We start from the raw sequence: 10,000 nt of genomic DNA on the forward strand, positions 1-10,000 counted from the left end.
CTGCTGAACAGGCGCCCCGACCGACCAGTAGGAGTCGCTGTTTATTTCTTTTTTGATCAACTTTTTCTCCCATTTTCTATATTTTCTATTTTCGTATCATCCAATTCAACCCTCCCCTGTCACGGACGCTGTTTCTTGCCTCCCACAAGCCGGCTGCAATGTGGACTAAGTCATACATAGCACAAGTCCCCTCCGGTACTTGAGGTAACAGCAGTCACATCTTTTCACCTGCGCAGCTCGATCTCTCAGTGGCGAGGAGTAACGCGTGGGAGGCTCACGCTGCCCCCGACACTTCCTGATTCTACTGCGCAGGCGCACCAACCGACCTGTAGGAGTCGCTGTCCACAACGCCCGATCCCCACCCATCAGTTTCCCACCCGCTAATACGGCCAATGTGTATTAGTACGGACGACCAGCTAAACTGAAAACAATGTGGAGCGCTGGATTCGAACACGCGAACCCATTGGTGGCGAGTGCCTTGCCCACTACACCACCTAGCCGCCCTAGGAGTCGCTGTTTATAACGACCAGGACACACACCCCACCGGCTTCCCACCCGCTAACACTGCCTTATTGTGTTAGTAGGGACGACTGACCAAGCCGGAGGTACCGCTGACAGCTGGATTCGATCCCAGAGTCTCTGCGGTGGTAGGCGAGTGCATTCTCCACTGCGCTACCCAGCCGCCCACGGAACCGACTCTTAAATGCTCCGTGCCGTTTTGTGTTTGGCACGGAAGTGAAGTGAGAGAGTCTCCCGGCCCCCCTCTCCTCCAGGAGTCCTGAGAGCTAATGAAGGAAACACACGAACATGTCGGCACGACTCGCTCTGGGTTTGTGTCTCGAGCAGAAACGTCCCCCCCCCCCCCCCCCACACACATACACATATATACACATACACATACACACACATACACACACACATACACACACATTATACACGCATATAAACATACACACACATACACACACACATACACACACATTATACACGCATATAAACATACACACACATACATACACATATACACACACATACATACACACACATTATATACACACATATACACACACACACACTGCACAGACAGACTCCTCGCTTGCTCTTCATAAAAAAAAGAGAAGGAAAGAAAGAGAAGCACAGACGGCCTGTAGGATCGTCCTGTTCCCCGGGGAGGGGGGGGGGGGGGGGGGGAGGAGGGGGGGGGGGGGGGGAGGGAGACGAGAGAGGAGGAGGGGGGAGACGAGAGAGGAGGAGGGGGGGGGGAGACGAGAGAGGAGGAGGGGGGGGGGGGAGACGAGAGAGGAGAGGGGGGGGGGGGAGACGAGAGAGGAGGAGAGCGCCGCTAATTAGACAAGAGGGGGCTGGCGGCCGCCCAGCGTTTAATTGCGTGGCGACTCGACGTCGAGCCCAAACCGTTTATTTTCCGCGCTGCCGCCACTTGTGAAGGTAACAGTCTTTTTAAGGCGAAGTGAGAAAAGTGAGGGAGTGAGTGAGTGCGCTTTTCCATCCCCCCCCCACCCCCCCCCCTCCCCTGGCTGCCGCTCCAGCCGGGCGCTGTACACTTGGATGTCGGTGGCGGGCGTTGCCATGTGTTGCCGTGTAACCTGTGTGGGGGGAGGGGGATGGGGGGGGGGGGGGGGGGAGGCCCATCTGTCACTTGTGCATGTCTGTGTGTCTGTGTGTCTGCGTGTGTGTGTCTGTGTGTGTGTCTGTGTGTTTGCGTGTGTCTGCGTGTGTGTCTGCTTGTCTGTGTGTGTGTCTGTGTCTGCGCGTGTGTCTGCTTGTCTGTGTGTGTGTGTGTCTGCGCGTGTGTCTGCTTGTCTGCTTGTCTGTGTGTGTCTGTGTGTGTCTCTGTCTGCGTGTGTGTGTGTGTGTCTGTGTGTGTCTGTGTGTTTGCGTGTGTCTGCGTGTGTGTCTGCTTGTCTGTGTGTGTCTGTGTGTGTCTGTCTCTTGTGTGCGTGTCTGTGTATGCGTGTGTCTGTGTGTGTCTCTGTCTGCGTGTGTGTGTGTGTGTGTCTGTGTGTGTCTGTGTTTGCGTGTGTCTGTGTGCGTGTCTGTGTGCGTGTGTGTGTATCGGTGTGTGTGTTGAGTAACGGCCGCAGGATAAATCACACGCTCCTATGGCGTTCACATGACTGAGATAAATAAACGGTAAATGGCTGCATTTATATAGCAGCTTTTATCCAAATCACTTTACAATTTGTTCCTCACACTTTACCCGTTCACTCACACATTCACACACCGACGGCGGAGGCGACCATGCAAGGTGCCAACCTGCTCATCGGGAGCAATTAGGGGTTAAGCGTCTTGCTCAAGGACACATCGACACGCTGCCCGCGAGGAGCGGGAATCGAACCGGGAACCTACGGATTGCCAGACGACCGCTCTACCTCCCGAGCCACTGTCGCTGCCGTGGCGTTCCACATGAGGAGCGACCGCTTCAAGGCCAGCCGCTGTGACCTCGCGGAGAAAGCATTCCGTCTCGTCCAGAGAAAGAAAGTCGCGCAGAAAAAAGTTGTATTGTCTACGCTTTGTATACGACAATGAGTGAGAAACAAAAGAAACGCACAGGGGAGATGTTGCTGGTACACGAGTACAGCCTTGTGTTATTGTGTACAAGTGTGATTGTAATGTAATAATGTGTTTTCTCATGGGTGGACATTGCGCTCGTCACCAACGCAAGAGACACCGGGTTCGACTGCGGCTGCCGGCCGTCATACTGACTCAATTGGCAAAGTCAGCGGGAGGGAAGTCGATGGTGGTAATCTGGACGTTGTAAACAGCGACTCCTACAGGTCGGTCAGGGCGCCTGCACAGCAGAGACAGGAAAATGGCGGGGGTAGTGTGAGCCTCCCACACGTTACTCCTCACCACTGAGAGTCCGCGCTGGCAGGTGAAAAGATGTGACAGGCTGCCTCCTCGTGTACCGGAGGGGGACACGTGATGCAAGGCTTCTATCCTCACTACAACCGACCAGCACATGCGAGTAACGTTCAAGACGGGGAGGGGAGAATTGGCACAGTGGAATTGGGATGGGAGAAAAATAGAAAGAGGAGAAAAAGAAAAAAAATATAATATAATAATAATGATGTGTTTTCTCCGCAGCAACGGCTCGGCCACGTCGGAGGACCTGTTCTGGAAGCTGGACGCGCTGCAGATGTTCGTGTCGGACCTCCACTGGCCGGAGCCGGAGTTCGCCCAACACCTGGAGCAGAGGCTGAAGCTCATGGCCAGCGACATGATGGAGGCCTGCGTGAAGAGGTCAGAGGTCGAGAGAGAGAGAGTAGAGCCATATGAAATCCGTTAAATTTTTCCATTAAATTTTTTTCCAAATTCCGTTTTTGTTTTTCGTTTTTAATATTTCAGAATTCTGTATTTTGCTTTGTACGCTAATTTTACCATCAGAAATAGTGTCTAATAAGTGGGAATGAATAAATGTCCACAATTTAATAAGATATAACAGTCCATTTAATAGGGCTGTCTTAAATCGATGGGCATGGGATTCGAATATGAAAATAAAATTCGATTATTAAAAAAATAAATAAAATCAAATCAAATCAAATCAAATTTATTTATAGGGCCCGACAACACACGTTAATGTCCCCATGGGCCGTACAGGTCTTCTTTAAACAGGTCAAGAAGACAACATAACAATAAGTCAAGAAGAGAACAAGAACACCATAGGGTCCAAACATTTTTTAGATGAATGCAAATAAATGAAAGAATGCAAGCACTCCCAGACATACCCCATGCGAAGGTAAGGAAAAACTCACTAAAACCTAACAATAGGGAAAAAAGCTCCACAGGCAGTGTGGAGGAGAGAAACCTTAGAAGGGCCGTTCAAGGGGGGATCTCCCTTCTTAGATGTCGGTGATAGTAGTGTTGCAGACTGACAGTTGGTAAGCATGCACTCATGTGTGTGGTGAAACACAGATGAGTGCATGCAATAGCAACTGAACATTTTGAAAAATTAAAGATAGAGCTAATAGCGATAGCAACTGAACATTTTGAAAGATTAAAGATAGAGTTGATAGCGGATCTATTTGAGGCACAGGGGCGGCGCAGAGAGGGTCACGTCCTCCCCGTCTTAGTCACGGGACATTCAACACTCCGGTCGTTGCTCAGGGACAGCCGGAGACAGGGAGATAGGGGGTGGCGCAGAGAGGGTCGCGAACTCCCCGACATCATCGCGGGACATCCGGCACTCCGGTCACCACTACGAGACCTCCGGAGACAGGGGGGCACGCAGAGGGGGTCGCAATCTCCCGGCCTTCGTCACGGGACGTCCAACACTCCGGACAACACTCCAGGACAGCAAGTCATAGGAAGACAGGGAGACGGGGCAGGCGTTAGACAGCTCATGAGATTGTAGTAGGCGGACATAGCAATAGATACAAGTGGTAGGCATATATGTGAATGGAGTAGATATATGAAGTAAGCGTATTATGTGAATAGAATAGAAGTACTTAACCCAGCAATGAAACCGCGTTGACTGTTAATCTGTTAACAGTCTGTTAATCAGTTGACAGGACCACGGACAGACGGCGGAGAATAACTGATCCAAGGCCTCGGAGGTGCATGTAGAGCAGTCACTACAAGCTTGGCCAAGACCCCGAGGCATCCATCACCTTGGTCAGCGCCAGGAGACGGGTACTCAGAGAGAAGGGGGAGGGAGGGGGGGGGGAAGAGTTAGAGAGTTCCCATGTTTGTGGTGCTGCAAAGGAGCAGACATGTAGTACCCTGTAGTGCCATGTAGTACCCCGTAGTGCCATGTAGTACCCTATAGTACCCCATAGTGCCATGTAGTACCCCGTAGTATCCTGTAGTACCCTGTAGTGCCATGTAGTACCCTGTGGTGCCTTGTGGTACCATGTAGTACCCCGTAGTGCCATGTAGTTCCATGTAGTGCCATGTAGAGCTATGTAAGCCATGTAGTACCCTGTAATGCCATGCAGTACCATGTAGTACTCTGTGGTACCATGTAGTACCCTGTACCCTAACTAAACTACCCTATAGTAAACTACCCAGTGGTACCATGTAGTACCCTGTACCATAACTAAACTACACAGATTAATCTAAAGGTCAGTCCCCGACCAGGTGAGATCAAGGTAGGTTGAAGGAGAGAGAGAAAAGATGAGTCTTAAGCAGGGATTTAAAAGCTTCGACAGAGCAGGCGCCCCTGATGACGGCAGGTAATTTGTTCCACAGGTAGGGAGCGCGGTAGACAAAGGCTCTGTGGCCGGCGGATTTCTTTTTAACCCTAGGGGTCGATAGAAGCCCCGCATTTTGTGAGCGCAGAGCACGAGTGGGCGAGTATCGGGAGATGAGATCGGATAGATAGAGCGGTGCAAGCCCATTTAAAATTTTGTAGGTGAGGAGTAGCACTTTAAAGTCAGAGCGGGCTTGGATAGGAAGCCAATGTAGGGCGGACAAAACTGGTGTGATGTGATCAAATTTTCTAGTTCTAGTTAGTATCCGTGCAGCCGCATTTTTTGCATTTTTTTGCAAAATCAACTCTGCCTCTCTTTGTTAACTACAACAAGCACTGCTGTTTGTTATTTAAGACGAGGTCGGACTCGGCACTGACAGATCTGTGTTCATTGTGCTGCTTTTATAAAGCCTCAAATGACGGCTTACAATATTTCATGAAAGCAAAGTGTTTAGTTTGTCTAAGATTTAAAAAGGTTTAAACTTTACAGCACTGACAAAGTTGAACAAAGTGCTGTACAAGTCCCACAACATAATTTTTTTTTTTTTTATATATAGTTGATTCAATTTGTATTGCTCAATTCTGAGATTCCGTCCACGATTCCGTGATCGCGGATTCCATATGGCTCTAAGAGAGAGAGAGTCGCAAACTCAACAGTGTCTTGTTGTATGATGAGATTGCTTCCGGTGTAGTGCCAAATCCCTTCCGCTTGCAACCTTTATGATCTACATCTGGCGTCGTAAACTAACACTATATAAAGTTAATATTTGCATTTCAAAACAGTAACGTCAATCTTGAACAAGGAGGAGGGCTGCAGCGTTCTCGTGGTGGGAACCTAGTGTTTAGAAGGTGCTCTTTGGGTATCGGGGAGCCAGTAGGAAAACAACAAAGTTCAAGGCACTCTTCATATATAAAAACTAGAGCTGGGCCGTTAACGGCGTTAACGTGCTGCGTTAACGCTATACTAGTATCGCGCGATAATATAATTAACGCATTAATCTAAAAAAAATATTTTTTTTTTTTTTTTTTTTTACATTTTTTTTTTTTTACCTTTATTTACCCAGGGTAGGTTCGCTGAGCACAGATGCTCTTTTTCAGGAACGCCCTGCTTCACATTCACACAGTTCCATTCACACCTGGGAGCTGCCCAGTACAACCACAGTTGACACCATTGGCCACTGAGCAACTCCACTGGAGCAGTTGATTCAAGCCATGTCACATAGTTCAAGTTTGAAATGATTCTTTCTGTTTTGCTCCTGAGAGTGTGCTAGATACTGTACTGGTAATATTATTTATTTGTGTTAACTTCTGAATAAAACAACTTATTAAACACAAGTACATCTTATTGAACATTATTTTGATATTTCATTACCAATTATCATAGCAAAACAGCTTTTTCAAACAGTCTGTAATGCATTTTGGAAACGGGAGATGGGCTCATGGTGTAATGGGCCACCTGGCCTGAGAAACATAAGGAGGAAAGAAAAAGTAAGGACTTACTTCTGGTCATTATTTGGGTAGAACACACATATTTTGAATGCCTTCGGCAGGTTTTTTTTTTTTTTTTAGCCATTTTAATCTAGATTAATCTAGATTAAATCCAGGATTGCAGATAGATTAATCTAGATTAAAAAAATGTATCTATGCCCACCTCTAATAAAAACGCTTTAATATATTGCTTAGTGTTTGAACGATAAAAAAAAAACTGCCAACATGTTTCGGCCTAGGTGTCGGCCTTCTTCTTCAGAGTAACGTCAATCTGTTGCGTTGTGTTGTACGGTGCCTACAATCAGTTCATAACATAATGTTCACCACGCATGTTTGTCAGCTTGATATATAACGTTAGCTTAGCTACTCTGTACATGGCTAGCTAACCGAAATGTCTGACGTTCATTCAATCTTAACAGTTAGCTAGCTAACGTTAGCGTCTCTATATCAAGGCAGTCCATTTGTGGTCCTGGATATACAGTGGAAACCGTACATAAGACGACGATTGATGTTACTGTTTTGAAATAGAAATGTCAGCTTTATATATCGTGTTTAACCAAGTTTATGACCCGGAGTTGTCCTCTATGAGCCACCGTAGGATGTAGTGTCCCTTGCTGATGTAGTGTCTCTTTGTGGACAGGATGTGAGTTCTTTGTGGACAGGATGTGAGTTCTTTGTGGACAGGATGTGAGTTCTTTGTGGACAGGATGTGAGTTCTCTGTGGACAGGATGTGAGTTCTTTGTGGACAGGATGTGAGTTCTTTGTGGACAGGATGTGAGTTCTTTGTGGACAGGATGTGAGTTCTTTGTGGACAGGATGTGAGTTCTTTGTGGACAGGATGTGAGTTCAGGATGTGAGTTCTTTGTGGACAGGATGTGAGTTCTCTGTGGACAGGATGTGAGTTCTTTGTGGACAAGATGTGAGTTCAGGATGTGAGTTCTCTGTGGACAGGATGTGAGTTCTTTGTGGACATGATGTGAGTTCTTTGTGGACAAGATGTGAGTTCAGGATGTGAGTTCTCTGTGGACAGGATGTGAGTTCTCTGTGGACAGGATGTGAGTTCTCTGTGGACAGGATGTGAGTTCTTTGTGGACAGGATGTGAGTTCTTTGTGGACAGGATGTGAGTTCTTTGTGGACAGGATGTGAGTTCTCTGTGGACAGGATGTGAGTGCTTTGTGGACAGGATGTGAGTTCTTTGTGGACAGGATGTGAGTTCTTTGTGGACAGGATGTGAGTTCTCTGTGGACAGGATGTGAGTGCTTTGTGGACAGGATGTGAGTTCTTTGTGGACAGGATGTGAGTTCTTTGTGGACAGGATGTGAGTTCTTTGTGGACAGGATGTGAGTTCTTTGTGGACAGGATGTGAGTTCTTTGTGGACAGGATGTGAGTTCTTTGTGGACAGGATGTGAGTTCTTTGTGGACAGGATGTGAGTTCTTTGTGGACAGGATGTGAGTTCTTTGTGGACAGGATGTGAGTTCTTTGTGGACAGGATGTGAGTTCTTTGTGGACAGGATGTGAGTTCTTTGTGGACAGGATGTGAGTTCTTTGTGGACAGGATGTGAGTTCTCTGTGGACAGGATGTGAGTTCTTTGTGGACAGGATGTGAGTTCTTTGTGGACAGGATGTGAGTTCTCTGTGGACAGGATGTGAGTTCTCTGTGGACAGGATGTGAGTGCTTTGTGGACAGGATGTGAGTTCTTTGTGGACAGGATGTGAGTTCTTTGTGGACAGGATGTGAGTTCTTTGTGGACAGGATGTGAGTTCTTTGTGGACAGGATGTGAGTTCTTTGTGGACAGGATGTGAGTTCTTTGTGGACAGGATGTGAGTTCTTTGTGGACAGGATGTGAGTTATTTGTGGACAGGATGTGAGTTCTTTGTGGACAGGATGTGAGTTCTTTGTGGACATGATGTGAGTTCTTTGTGGACAGGATGTGAGTTCTTTGTGGACAGGATGTGAGTTCTTTGTGGACAAGATGTGAGTTCTTTGTGGACAAGATGTGAGTTCTTTGTGGACAGGATGTGAGTTCTTTGTGGACAGGATGTGAGTTCTTTGTGGACAGGATGTGAGTTATTTGTGGACAGGATGTGAGTTATTTGTGGACAGGATGTGAGTTCTTTGTGGACAGGATGTGAGTTCTTTGTGGACAGGATGTGAGTTCTTTGTGGACAGGATGTGAGTTCTTTGTGGACAGGATGTGAGTTCTTTGTGGACAGGATGTGAGTTCTTTGTGGACAGGATGTGAGTTCTTTGTGGACAGGATGTGAGTTATTTGTGGACAAGATGTGAGTTCTTTGTGGACAAGATGTGAGTTCTTTGTGGACAAGATGTGAGTTCTTTGTGGACAAGATGTGAGTTCTTTGTGGACAGGATGTGAGTTCTTTGTGGACAGGATGTGAGTTCTTTGTGGACAAGATGTGAGTTCTTTGTGGACAGGATGTGAGTTCTTTGTGGACAGGATGTGAGTTCTTTGTGGACAGGATGTGAGTTCTTTGTGGACAGGATGTGAGTTCTTTGTGGACAGGATGTGAGTTCTTTGTTGGCCACCTGGATCCTGTTTGTCTCTCTTGCCACTGCATACTGGAGACACTCTGCCCGCTGCTTGGCTATTTACTCATCATATCTTCATTATTCAATGTTCTGAAGATTGAAAAACACTAAAGTATTCAGTGTGCGGGAGTCTGAGGAACTGAGCAGTAGTAGCAACCATCCTCGGCCCCGTCCTTCAATAGGTTCTCAAACCTGTCCTTGGATATTTAGATAAAGACGGACAAATACATATTTACGCTGTTGTCTCGAGGGAAAAGTTGTCCGCAGCAACAAAACACAAGCAAGATATGAGGTGATACTAATACTAACAATAAGAAACAACGACAATTATTCGATCGCAGACCGATCTTGGTCGCAGGTGATCGTATTCAGACAGCAGGTGGCTGCTTGTGGCGAGGCAGCTGCAGCGATGTGCCATGTGAGAACACGTGACTTTTATAATGATAATCACTACAAACAATAAGAAATAACAATACATATTATAATCAGATAACTATTGCTAATATTAAAGGAACACGGCAACATTTTTGGAAATTACCTCACAGTCTTCTCCGCTTATGGTTGGATGCCAAACTTCTTTTCGTTGTTCTTCCTTGTGCTGTATATAATGGCGATACATTTTAATCTAATCTAATCTAATGTTATTAGCTTTACACTTGACATGAAATTGACGTGAAAAGGACATGGGAAAGAAAGCTTTTAGGTTTTCTGCACCTAAATTACCCTCAATCTGATTCAATTCAAATGTAT

The 10,000-nt window shown here is 46.8% G+C and overlaps 1 protein-coding gene across 1 annotated transcript in view; it reads left to right on the top strand.

The window, feature by feature from the left end:
* Positions 1-10,000, top strand: part of cadps2 (Ca++-dependent secretion activator 2) — a gene marked incomplete at its 3' end in the record, with an annotated part of 521,480 nt that overhangs the window by 472,227 nt on the left and 39,253 nt on the right. Inside the window, 1 exon segment of the mRNA XM_084334474.1 lies at positions 3,106-3,261. Coding sequence (XP_084190600.1) covers positions 3,106-3,261 — 156 coding nt within the window.

Source organism: Notolepis coatsorum (assembly GCF_963971535.1).
Source record: "Notolepis coatsorum genome assembly, chromosome: 18".
NCBI classification, from domain to species: Eukaryota; Metazoa; Chordata; class Actinopteri; order Aulopiformes; family Paralepididae; genus Notolepis; species Notolepis coatsorum.